Source organism: Plutella xylostella, chromosome Z (genome assembly GCF_932276165.1).
Source record: "Plutella xylostella chromosome Z, ilPluXylo3.1, whole genome shotgun sequence".
In the NCBI taxonomy this organism is placed as follows: Eukaryota; Metazoa; Arthropoda; class Insecta; order Lepidoptera; family Plutellidae; genus Plutella; species Plutella xylostella.
Genome location: NC_064012.1, coordinates 8,371,927 through 8,385,680, shown reverse-complemented (window position 1 = coordinate 8,385,680; position 13,754 = coordinate 8,371,927). Strand labels below are relative to the sequence as shown.

Genomic DNA, 13,754 nt, shown 5'->3' with positions numbered 1-13,754 from the left:
ATAGTACTTCTGTTTCTGTCTGTTCACAAATTAAGTAGGTGTACTTATCTACATTTACATGTACCTATTTACGATTTTTGCACTGCGCATTTGCACTCAAATAATACAGTGAAGTGTAGGTAGGTATGTATACAAATAATAATATATAAGATATAATATAATAATATAAAATAACAAGTCTTTAATCTGAAATTCATAAAAACCAAACTGAAGGGAAAAACAATCACGTGATTTCATGATACATTTTCGAAATTCGGTTGTACTTGTACTTATAAAAACACAGGGACCAACGACAATTACTGTCTCATAATAATATTACGTGTATTTATAATCAGTCCCGGAATCACCAGCACAGCAAGGGGAAAGCTCATGAATATTCCAGCAGTTATCCTTCCGGAGGTATCGCTGTACTCTGTATGAAGCTGTAGAGAGAGCATCCCGGGGTTAATTGCCAGTGATTATAGTCCCCCCCTCCCCTCCCCGCAGCCCCCGCGACCCCCGCTGCCTCCTATGGGGGGCCATGTTTCGCCGCTGCACCTTTGATCAAGTCATAGCTTCCTGGTCCATATAATGGGTTAAGGGAGTTTTCGTATTTGGAAATTGAGGCAAATTTGTGCATTTGAGGCCAAAAATATTGAAAAAAACTGTGTATGAATAATAGTAATATGTAGGAAAATAAAGTCTTGCCATTCCTAAGAGTCTTAGCAATGTCATGTTACCAACTTAATCTAATCACTATCAACGGGTTCTTACTCAGGCTATTGATTATATTTAGGGAAGTATTAAACTATTTATCATAGAATTTTTACGAATTTATGTACCTAGGTGAGTTGGATATACTAAACGAAGTAACTAGTAGCCATATAAATCTTCGTCAGCGTTCCAGTCTGGCAATTAATGCGAATTTAGATAAAGAGCTCATCAAGGCAGCACACTAGAAAAAATATAAAAGTATATTTGAAGGAGATTGCAAAAAAAGTTTCGTCAGCATTAGAGTGGAACGGCGTTTACATGCAATAATGGGCAAAATATCAAAGGTAATGTTGCCGGGAATCAATAAACGACTTTACTGATCACGAAAGGTATGCGAAAAGGTACGTATGTTGGTAGAGTTGTAAGTTTGATTTCTACTGCACAAGTTTTTTTTTTATTACATATCCGATTTCGTTTTAGATGTCAAAGGTTTATGACAAGACATGTTAACTTTGCAACGCATAAAATATTATAAGTTATTTAATTTAAATCCTTTTATTTTTAATATTTTCTTTAAAATTTATGTCCCGTGACGTCTGGGATAGTGTGGCCTACTGGCGCCCAATAATTGCCTTCCCTCCTTGATGATCGTCCTCACTTACAATACAGTTATGCTAAGGATACACGTGTGTCGTCGTGTATCCTTAGCATTAGGTCGACGACGTTGAGTTGAAAACCATATTGCAACTTGAAAATGCAGTTAAAAGTAAGTTACCTATGTAATAAGACTAATAAGTAAAGTGTCTATAATAAGTACATTTGATGGCTGTAAAGTAGCTACCCACTGAATCCAAAGTATGTACTTTTACCAGAGCCTTAATAATATTTTTTGATGGTGGCCGAATTAATTAATTTCACTATTTATAAATGATTACGCAATCCGCTGCAGTCAAAAGTCGATGACGGGTGCTGGCGAGGGTCGGCCGTCCGGCCGTCCGTAACTCACGCGGTAATAGGGCGGCTCGTCTTCCTCACTATTAAATACTATTCACATTTTACGATAATGCCCCGAGAAATGATATTGATGTATAAATTAGAAAAAATTCAAACAGTTTTAGGCGCCAGTTGTTCCTTCACTTGACCATTTCTAGTTTAATTACGTGATCGTCGGGCGAACAGAGAAGAATTAAACGAAGCCAGTAAATTAAACGATGGTCTTTAATATGCATAGCGTTATGATAGTAAAGGTCGGTCCGTTCTTTGGCTTTCGGCTTTAGGCGAGCGACGCGACGCGACGAATACCATTATACCTTGTGTTCATAATTCCTTAATTCATATATGAAGCCCCGAGGCCTTTGTCTTTGGCCAGTTGCTATGAAATGAAATTGTTTCCATTTTATTGATATTTGAATTTGAATGGACAAAGTAATATAATAACATATTCGGTTTACGACACGAAACCGGTTCGTATCAAAAGCGTCCGCCCAATATTGAAAGGTATCTCGGTTGTTTCCATTGAAGTTTTCGAAAATTGGTTATTCGATTGAATCCTAGCGTTCAATACAATATAGATAGAGCTTTATGAGTTGAAGAAATATTCAGGACTGAAATCTCTGTGCCGCCGTAATTCTCGTGCTCAAATTTCACGTTATAGATCGCGAAACCTATCGCCGTGTAAATAGCCTATAGTAATGATGATTCGACTCGAGAACTAAAGTCACCGACATAGCTCACCGAGTTAGTAAGCTTAAGTGGCAGTGGGCTGGTTACATCTGTCGAAGAACCGATGACCGATGGGGTAAACAACACAATGGGTGTTCTGGAGTGGAGACCGCGACTAGGCAAACGTAGTATGGGACGCCCTCCGGCTAGATGGGGTGACGACTTGCGAAAGGTGGCTGGTTATGATTGGATGCGGAAAGCTAAAGATCGCATCCAGTGGCATGCTTTGGGAGAGGCCTACGTCCAGCAGTGGACTGCTATAGGCTGATGATGATGAATGATGATTCTACTAGACTTCACTTGACATTTCACACACTTTAAAAGCACTGGTAAGCTAAAACGTGCTAGAAGCACATCGCTTTTGCAGAGTACCTAGAATTAGGCAAAAACCAACACCACCAAAGCTTATCTGTCCGGGTGATAGCGATAACGAAATGATATAGGTCATGCTGTGTACCAGCATCATGCATGAATATTGCATAGTGAGGTTCATTTGCTGCCTTTGTTCATTGCTGCTTTCAGTTCATTACAGTGTTTCACAGGAACTGAAAGTAGCAAGGGATCCAACTTGTTTGATACTAGGTTTGTTTTCTATGTATGTAAATTTAACTTTTGCGTCACAAATAGTATCTAAAGATTGGGCGACGGAGTGTATGAAAAAGTTTCTATCTATATAATCTATAAGTATAGTATGAAGTACGTAGTATTAAACAAAAAGTAGCTAGATAGATCTATATATAAGTATAGTATGAAGTAAGGAGGTCTGGCGCATGCGCGCAGGTGTGGAGAGCGGCGCGGGCGCATCCATCATTGACTGCTGCGCACAGCCGCGCATTAGCCACATCGGTCACGAAGCCCCTTGCTATGCCACCGACACCAAGATGATCCGAAAAAAAGTAGCAAGGTCGAATGTGTTAGAGGTGAAGAACTGATGACGGATATCAGCTACAGTAGATACCTAAGATAAAGATCTCCAGTAGGTGACAAAGTTTTAGAGTCTGCTGAATCACCATAAATACTCTTAAATCACCCTGCATGTGCATGACCCGTCTGTGTCTAGTCAAAGTTTTCATAAATAAACTACTGATTTCAAAAACATACTGACTATAAAATACGTAAGTATTATATCAGTACTTAGTATATATCTTGAAGTAAAAATATCATAACATATTCTCGTGATGATCATGTTCTAGCTACTTTTCTGAGACCCCAAGAGCAAATTTACCTTGACATATTTTTCGGTCCTTTTTATGTTATCGGTTTTGTAACTCATTTATTTCAATTATTTCGAGATCAAAATCCACCGTTCATAATTGTATATCTGTGGAATGCGCACTATATTTGTAATAATCGATATTCTATTTGTCCAGACCGTCCCGGTCGGCTTGGGAGCTTTGAACAAATGAACATTTACTCAAGTGAGGCCAACTTACTGCAAATAACAAAGCATTACACTTAATCGTACACCTTAACATCTTTGAATTAAAGTTTAGTTTCTGTACATCGGCTTACACAGGTCGTATTAAGTTATCAGGCTGCAGCGAACAATTGATAGTTTGTGTTTCACATGATCACATGAGACCATTGAAGAGTTGTTTGTTGATGACGTACTACTACAGACATGTGTTTCGTCCCCGGCCGTGGTATGCATTCCTTGAGCGGATCGCCTGTTGAGGGTGCATCAAATCTGGAGTCTATTAAACAGCATTAGATATTTCAAAACTTAAATTTGCAGGTTTTGTAAGTTTTCTACAGCTAATTTCTTTGAGGTGTTCACACAGTGCCATCTACAAAATAAATCTTTATATATAACATATGATAAGAACTAAACCAGATTTATAAAGATCGACTCACGCAACGAGGATCTAAAGTAAATAATATTTTATTTACACAAAAGCTTTCGTACTCTCAAGCATCAGTGATAAAAAACATGATTGGTCATCTTTTAAAGCTTTGCTTGAGCTTCACTTGAAGAATTTATTTGTGCTATAGTTTTTATGAACCCATACTTTTTATGACTTTTGTCAGGTAGAACTGTAGAAGGTACGTAAGTATTTTTATCATATAAAAGTTTAAAGCATGTTTAACACGGTACCTATCCTAAGGGTGTCTAGTTTTAGCTATCGTAAGTTTAATAAATATTATAATAATATCTTAGCCTTATAAAAGATCATGACACCATTAAAATGTATAGTTTAAATTATAAATCATTCAACGAAAACCCACCGCTCTACGTTGTGTGAATAATGTAGGAAATAAGGCTCTACTTTAACACTCAAAACCGGAGAAAATAAATAAATCTAATATCGTTCATACAATTTTACTTAAAACGTATACAGAATAAGAATACAGAGACAGATTAAATGTATAAATTGATAAATAGCGTCCATCGAGGGCGATGCTGGCTCTATGGCAAGAATGAGTTCTTACCAGAGGATTACATTCGAGGCGATTATTAACTCCGTTTCACTGGGTCGCTGCTAGCGATGATGTATGGAGTTGTATTGTATCATACACGAGAACATTTGTTAAGCACGCGCCTGGTATAAGTGCCGCTTATGAGAGGCTTGTGGGCGGCGGCTTGCGAAGTGGACAGACTAACCTGCCGTTTGTGTTACGATAAAAATGTACCAAGCTATCGAACGCTAGCCCTTGATGCCTCCAACACCAGCTTACAGAGTAATTTGGTCTGATATTTCAGTAAGTAAATTCACAAATTTAAAATCACGTAAATCTGTGGAAGCTGTCTCTATCACTTGCAGTCGTTTAGAAAAAGACAACATCATGATTTGTGTGCTCACATAGTGTTTGTCGATATGCGAAGATGATCGATCACAGTGCAAGCACACAATGCATGGATATGATTAATACTTGTAGCCTCGCTAACCTCACCTTTTAAGTTACACCCGTTTTACCGAAATAGTCTGACCCTGCAGATGTTAAGACATAAGATAAATGATTTTTAAGGAATGCGAATATCTACGACTCAACTTCCATACCGTATATTAACTTTATGCAAAACTTTGAAATAGTCGTAAATAATAAAAAAAATCTAGGGTAAAACCATATTTAAATTACTCTTCTCTTGACATGTTCATAAAATCGTTTTGTGATTTACTATCTAAGCTACTAGTCATTCTGTAATGCTTATTTGTTAGAACTTAGAATATTTAATTCGTGAGATCAACTATTAGTTCCATTGAGAACTAACCCGAGAAGGGTCAACACCAGGCAGTGCTCTATGGCCCTGGAATCCATGTCTTGGTACTTCACACATCGTCTTATTAATCGATCTTTCGATTCCTGCCCGAGTCGATTAAACGTATCTTATCTATCTATATCGGCCGATGTTTTGTAAAAAAAACGCTTCGAGTTCGAAGTCTCGGCTCGAATTGAATCATTTATTATTGTGGTTTTTGTTGTCCATAGGCGGAGGTTGACTCTATTGGCGATAGAATCGTGACAAAATGTTTACGTTTCTAAATTTTATGTCTAAGTACAAACAATATTAAAAAACTTTGGCACTTCACAAAAAAATCTACGAATCTAGCGAGATTCTTGTAGTTAATTAGGGGTAGCTTGTTTTCGTTAACCTTATAAGTACATAATATCCGTAAATTTGTGATTTATTCACTTGAGGACTAACGCAACGTAACGTAGTGCAACATTTGGTCCAGTCAGTCGGAACGGGCGCGAGGCACGAGTGTCCTGTCCGGCTCAGATTTACAACGTCCGCTGCGGCCGCGCGAGCCTCCGCCAAATTGTTTATTTTTCATAAACACCACTTATCATTTTCAAAGGTGTAAAAATTACCGAGCGCTGGGGTTTGTTTGCACTGCCACGGTTCCTCTGATTTACTTTCGGGTGATATGTTACGTAAAAATGTTACTTGACTTAAGTATTACTTGTTTGTAGAGAAAGGTATAAAGTACATGGGCGTTAGTTTTGAGGATATTACGTACAACAGAGCAATCTAATTACCTGAAACTGAAGATGTTTGTTGAATTTCCGTAAATATGCCAAAACGCACACATCTTTAAGCATACGATACATATACGTGTTTATATGTTGAGTTGGAGTATGTTTTTATTCAATCTGCTTCTACACAGCAATCTTGATTTTTGTTTCGGTGTTGTTGGTACGTTTTTTTATTGAAGTGGTTATCTGGTAGGATAATCTAAACGTGTATAACGCCCCGTCCCGCCCCGGCCGTCGGCTCTTACAACACCTCTAGATTTTTATCTACAACAGAATATTACTTTCAAAGGGCCAAAACGGTAGCTTATTAGTTCAGCCACGATGTTAGATACGTAGGTAGATTTATTTTGACTTTTTCATTACGGAAGCTTTGGCGTCAAGACTAATTTAATTTGATTGCATTATTTAAGTGTAAGTAAGTTTTTTTCGGTGTTTTTAATTACTATATATTCTGTTGTATGATAAAATATTAAAGATAAAGTGATGAACTGATTAAATTAAAAAATAAAAGCAGGGAAAAGAATTATGAGTGTAGGTACCTAATCCAAGACATAAAAGACAAGTAAACGGTGTTAGGTTTGTAAATTATGATTGTGTAATTAACATAATATATTAATTATGAAATGTTTACAGAAAGAATCTGGATTATTGAGATTTACTTACTTAATTATGGGAAAGTAATAGGGCAGCAGTGCCGACATAGAACCACTCTGATAAAAAAAATCTAGTGCCGAGACCCCAAAAGAGCTTTACAATTACCATGGCTTACATAATTGTATTTAAAGATTTACAGTTTCACATCACAGAAAGTCGACAATTGTAGGCATACTTTACATATATGTATTATTACATTATGGTTTTTCTGTTATATTCGATATGACTTTACTCCGTGATCATAAATATCCAAGAATGCAGGACCGCAAATAATCGATCTCGTAAATATCAGGATATTCTTGCTCTACCTACAGGCAAAACTTGAAAAATATATGTATAATAAGTATAAGCTAATATATAATACGAGAAAATCCGTCGTCATGCAGCGGACCATAAAGATCCGATTCGATGCGGTTCGTTCCTGCATATTCGCCACTACATTCCAACTTCACAAAAAAAAACATACCAAGCACATAAAACTTACTCAAAACCTTAATGTATTGAAGTAGGTATGTAGTAGTACCTATAAATACTACCTAACTTTATACGAATTACTAAATTGTAAGACCTTATCTGTACTACCACAAAAAACATTAAATACTGTTTAACAAGTGTTTATATAACGAAATTTGACAGATTTTGTAGGCGTTTGACACCTGATAAATACTGTCTAAGTTTTTGTGATAAGGCCCTTTAAGTTTGTAATAATAAAAAAACTTATAAGGTTTTAAAATCATAGCATCGTCGTGTTCCTAAATATTTAAGAATGGTAATACGAGTAGATAGATAGATAGATAGATAGATAGATAGAGTATTCTTTATTTGTACACCAAGAAATGATTAACAATTTTACATAGACACTTAACTAGGGTACAAAAGGCGGTCTTATCGCTTATAGCGATCTCTTCCAGACAACCTTTGGATGGATGGACTAGAGATATAAAAGGGGTACAGTGTACTTACTCAAGGAATATAGTATAATTTAAGTTATTATTATCTACTACACACTAAATATAAGCAAAAAATAAATAAAAAATACACACAAGTACATACGCCTACTACATGTATTATAATACACAATTATATACAATATAATATATATATATATATATATATTTTTTTTTAATTTGCGTTTCGATTTTTTTCAGTTCGGAGTCGTTCTACTTTTTTATGAGTACGACTGCCACAACAATTAAGCACTTACGTCCCGGTGACCCATTGCTAGACCAGACATAACAGATTTTTACAATTCGTCCGTATGTATTTTTTATGTATGACCACTGATATTTTTGTCAGTTATAGACCGATTATGATACTAATTTTTGGATGTAGGTATTGGGTTTAAAGATATTTAAAAATAAACTTTATTTCAGTTTTTGGAATAAATGTAGATTAGTTTACTCAGAATTTTAAGTACTGTGTGTGAATGTGAATATAAAACTGTAAGAATATAATGTACATACATACTTCTTTTGCGGTTATAACGAAATTATAAGTGGGTGTGCGAAGAAAATAAACATCCCTTTTTGTATTCCTCGCAGCAGCGACAATAATGTAGGTGGCAAAGTCCCGCATCACTGCAGTTTGATTTACGGAGCGTCTTGTCACTTACGGGGCTTGGGCTCGGGATATAAATAATAATATAACACGTACCTATTCTGAAAATACCAGTTGTTTGTAGAGCCTGAGCAGACGAGCAACACAACATTAGTATTAAAGGCTATTAATTCTGGCCGCGACAAAAGAACGCTGCGGCCGCTCGTGTAAGTCCGCCGAGTATTAGTTAAAATCCGATTAAACTGGAATCGGGTGCAACCGATAAATCGTTTCTGTCATCGTCGATATATTCCGATATTCGAAAAGTGGAGAAATATGGCGGTGTGGCGGCGGCTTTGGAGCTAATATGTTATTTAGTGGTGGTGACCCCCGCGGTGCGGCGGTGTCTTGAGGCCGGCCGACGCACGGCCACCGGACCACGAATACCAGTCCACTACTGAACGAAACACGAAGTTTTTACTTGGTGCAAAAGTCTTTATTATCTATGAATTGGTTAGATCAAACTGACAGAAAGATATCATTATGATCTCTCAACCATCATCATCATCACAACCTATCACGTCCCTACAGCTGGGTCAAGGGTCTCATTCCAATGATGGAAGGATTTTAGGCATAGTCCACCACGCGGGTCCAGTGTGGATTGGTGCTGGACCCGAACACAAGAAAGCTTGAGCTGAGAAAGGTGTCGGGTAAGTGGTCAACCCGACTGTCAGATGTTTCCAAGCTGCCCGAAGGCCTCTGGCAGTAGGCTTTACGTCTACTCCCGAAACGGCAACCAGTTATAATCAGAAGCACGGAAGCGACCCGAAAACAATTGAAATCGGTAACCCATCCAATAAGTGATTGTGCCATGTCAGCCATGTGATACTTCTATGATCAGTTACGATCATTAAATTGCAATTAAGAAACATTGAAAATTACTTGCAAATCCTGTACAGGAACTGAGCGTTTATTGCAAATTTGTTTCCTGTATTTTTGTTTCTTTTGGAAAGTTTTCTGTAAGAGATCTTTGTTAGCGATAGAGCCGCTTCGTTTATATTTTGTTTATTTTGTAACAAATTATATATATTGTTTCTATATTTTGTATGTTGCGTTTGTTATGTGTAATAAAGTTATAGTATTTTATTCTATACATTGTTTAACATCCACTCAGCCTGCGGAACAATATAGGCATTATAATTATTATGATCGGAGGCAACGGGACTGCTTTCGCTAATTTAGTTTCTTAATAATACCTATAGGAATAAATGCTGATCAATGGGATGAGACTGGATGAGACTAATCACGGTTAAACATTTTAAGAAACTTCAAAAAACTCTTTACATGAAAATATTTTTTTAACACTGTAGGTATGTAGGAATAAGTACAAATAAACGGAAATTTCAATATTGTGTATAGTAAACGGGTACACCAGCCAAGGGATACCAATACCACAAAAAAGGAAAGTATACTTATATGATCACATTGTTGTCTGTCTGTCTTTCAAGACCCTTCATGTCCAGAAAGCGCACATTTATATCAGTTTAAAATGTAATATAAGTTAGCAAGTAAAATAGGGTGCTTATAGAATTCGAAAAACTGTAAGTGTTTTGGTCATATTTCTATGCATGGGCTGTTTATTTTCAGTCTATAAAAAATATGTGTTATAAACCTATTGAAACAAACTTTCCTACTTTTTTTGATTCTATGTAGTGAAGTTTTATTGCATTTTTGGTCATACCTATAGCTTTTGTAATTTTCTTTTGATTTTTAGTAAGATCTATATGCTAGAGTAGACCTTAAATGTATGCTTAGACATTATACGGATAGAAAGAGACAGACATAGATTTAATGCCGAGTGCCGACATTATTGCTCAATGCCCCGTTCTGCAACTTGGCAATAGTCACCTAGATCGCACGCGCGTCTTATAACGATATTGATATAGGAACAAGAAGTTCTATCTTAGGCCCGGGTCTCCTATTTACTCCGTAGGTCGCGTCAAGTGTCACCGCCGTAGGCCGCGTCACAATGCTCATTATGTCTACGCGCCAACGTCGGCGTGTGAGGGAGACCGCATCAGTACATTTCTATAGTGAGCATCGTGACGCGGCCTACGGCGTGACGCTGGACGCGAACTACGGCGTAAATAGGAGACCAAGGCCTTAGGTGTGTTACATACAAAAACAAATGAAATGAACCGTGTTTTGTTTGCTGTCAAACTGTACTGTTCATCTCATGACAACCGTTGTGCCATTGCATAAAGTTACCAATCTTCTAACCAAAATAATCATCAATCAAAATAAGACCTCAATGGTAGAAGTGGGGTGTTATTGGTCGAGACGCTCCTTTTGCACAGACACTCCATCTAAATCTTGCTCAACTAAACCGTTTTGGTAGAGGCATTCTATATGTAAAAACTATTGAAAACAGTTCAGTAACTTCGCCACGGGCCTCCGAGCAACGCAGCAATATGAGGCACTTCTGATATTACTGAATAATCCTTTTATAAACAATACGAACTAGATGGAGCGTCAGTGTCATTTTATTTATCACACCTTACTTTCTAAGTAAGTTCTTATTAGGAATTAGTTCGGTAAGAAGATTTGAGACGATGTTCATTGGTACAATACGTTTACCTCGGTTTGACAGTATTTATTTAGCTTCGTTTTTGTATGTGACACTATATCAAGTTCGTATTATTTATCAAAGGATTAAACTGGATAACCTCACAAAATTTACAATAGCCTCGCAAATTAGATACCTTTTATTTATCGATTTCGGTAATACGCGATGTGAAATGGGTATTAGGTTTAAAAAAACATCTTTGCTATTTGTCGTGACAATCTTTCAGTTTAACCCTGACCCTGTTTGATCCTGTACGTAAATCTTTAGAGGGCATGACATTGCTCTCTGTATTATTTTAAAACCTTAAAATACATAGTTTGTAATAGGAATAGGTATGATCCATAAGTAACTAACGATGCTGTTTTGGAAAGGTGCTAACTTTTATTTTTATGAAAATGAATACAATTTCTTTCAATGATTTTGGTAAGTAGTAGTAAGTACCTACTTAGTATAGTTGATAACTAACTATACAGTAGGTAAGTATAGAAATTGTCACAAAAATGTTATTAGGTAAGGTAAAAGGGTTTATGTAGCTAAAATAAACCCCGTGAATAGTAAGAAATTAAGAATGTGTAGAATACTACATACATAACAGTCCTACCTACCTACTGGTGAATAATTAAATCCACTCCTACACCTACTCAATATCACAAATAAAAAGTTTACATGAAAATAAACTTTGTAAATCACGTTATAGGTCAGTCAAGTAGCAATTATAACAATTTTAAAACACATTCATATCAGACCAGATGATGACTGTTTTCAGATATGGCAAAGGTTTAGTCAGATATCGACATTATTATAGGTAAGTACTTAGTACATAGGTATTGGGTAGAGAAGTACTTACCTATCTTTATGCATTTCCAGCACCTGTGTATCTATGCCTTAGTGACTTCTCGTATCTAACACATACTAGGTAATTAGTATATTTGGCACCAGCTAACAGTTTACTAAATTGTACATTATGTTCCAATAAGGCTTTAAGTTCATTTACGCACATTTAGGCCTATTTTTTGTAATCAGTTTTTTTTTTTTCAATAACGGTAATAGGTAGTAAATAAGTACTTATGCCTAGTAGGTAACGAATAACAACACCGAAGTCCCAGCTATAGGTACAAGTATTCATTCTCACCTAATTTAAGCACATACTTTGATTACTTAATTAAAATAACGCAGCTGGAAAAATATACTATACAGCGGAAAAGCTCCCTACAGTTCTAGCACTAGTCTAGCACCTATGACTACGTATCAAAACGAATAACCAATAGCTTTACTACCTTCATCTCCTCCTTCACACCCAACACTTGGTCGATCTGGTGCCCCAGGGTGCCCCGCGGCTCAGCATCGGCTCACCACATCCGATCTCACAGCATTCCACTTCACCGCGCACCACTGCCTGACTACACACTGCTGAATCAGAGGAGTCATACACGAGTATCCACGGGGCCGGCTCAATGACAACTGGCCCTGGACAAAAGAAGGCGGTGCCACTACCCCCGGCCTCCGTGGAACTGCGAGGCTCCTCATTGGTCCATGGCCACAGGGGCGTGGCCCAGCGACGTAGTCGGGCTGCCGCGTAGATCATTACTCCATTGCGTAGTCTTATATAAAGTACAGCAAAGAGACCCACCTGAATTATTAATCCACGGCTGGTTTCGTTTTTTTGACGGAGACTTATCTGCTTAGTTTGGCTATTGGCTACAATGAAATTAAATATTAGCATGTTATTAAATTAATTGGGATGATTACTTTTGTTTTTAAGACATTGTGGCGGATGTTGTCAATTAATGTTTCGGTAAGTAAGTTGTTAATTATGATTATTAATGAATAGCGAAATAAACAACATAAAAATTCATCAGTTCAAAATAGAAAAAACACTCAAATACTTAACACAAAATTTATAGGTACATTTAATTCGTGCACCATTACCAAAGCAATCCAAAATACGCAAAAGACACAATACTAAGAAAAAATGCAGTAAAACCGAAAAGAATTCAATCAATAGTTTCGTTTACCTACAGCAAATCTTAAACGACCCATTCGATTTAATTTGTACGCACAAAAACTAAGGCTGCAATGGTCACGATCACGATGACCAATCGATCACCAATCACCAATCAAGTCTCGAGTGGCCCCACACACCGCACAAATTAAGTCATTACGACCAATCATGGGATTATCCTCGGTTTGCCCCATCTCCTATATTCTGCCGGGTTGTCGAGTGTCCCGACTTCAAGTGACAAATTGTCACTTGCCGGAGCAGTGGCACGGAAATTTTAAGAATGTAATTATAGCTACCGATTACACATGCTACATACGCCTATTAGCACTAGCTATCACAGGCCTAACTTAAATGGGGATCTTAATTATAAAATTTGAAAAATTCTGGCTGACCCACGAAACAGACGGGGTGGGACATCGGGAGCGGAGGAGGGGTTCCCGCCTGGAGGGACCGAGCTGTTCCAGGGGAGGCAATTATTCGCATTTATCGACGGCTAGATATCCGAGAGACACTTCCGGCGCGAATTGCCGCCTTTTCAACTTT

General features: G+C 37.3%; 1 protein-coding gene across 1 annotated transcript in view; it reads right to left on the bottom strand.

Moving 5' to 3' along the window:
- The window catches only part of LOC105388780 (LIM/homeobox protein Awh), a 32,268-nt gene extending 19,610 nt beyond the window's left edge, over positions 1 to 12,658 (bottom strand). The window contains exon 1 of the mRNA XM_011559750.3: positions 12,487 to 12,658. Within this exon, the coding sequence (XP_011558052.3) occupies positions 12,487 to 12,492 (6 nt within the window). The 5' untranslated portion in view covers positions 12,493 to 12,658. The remainder of the gene's footprint in view (positions 1 to 12,486) is intronic.
- Positions 12,659 to 13,754: the final 1,096 nt, after the last annotated feature.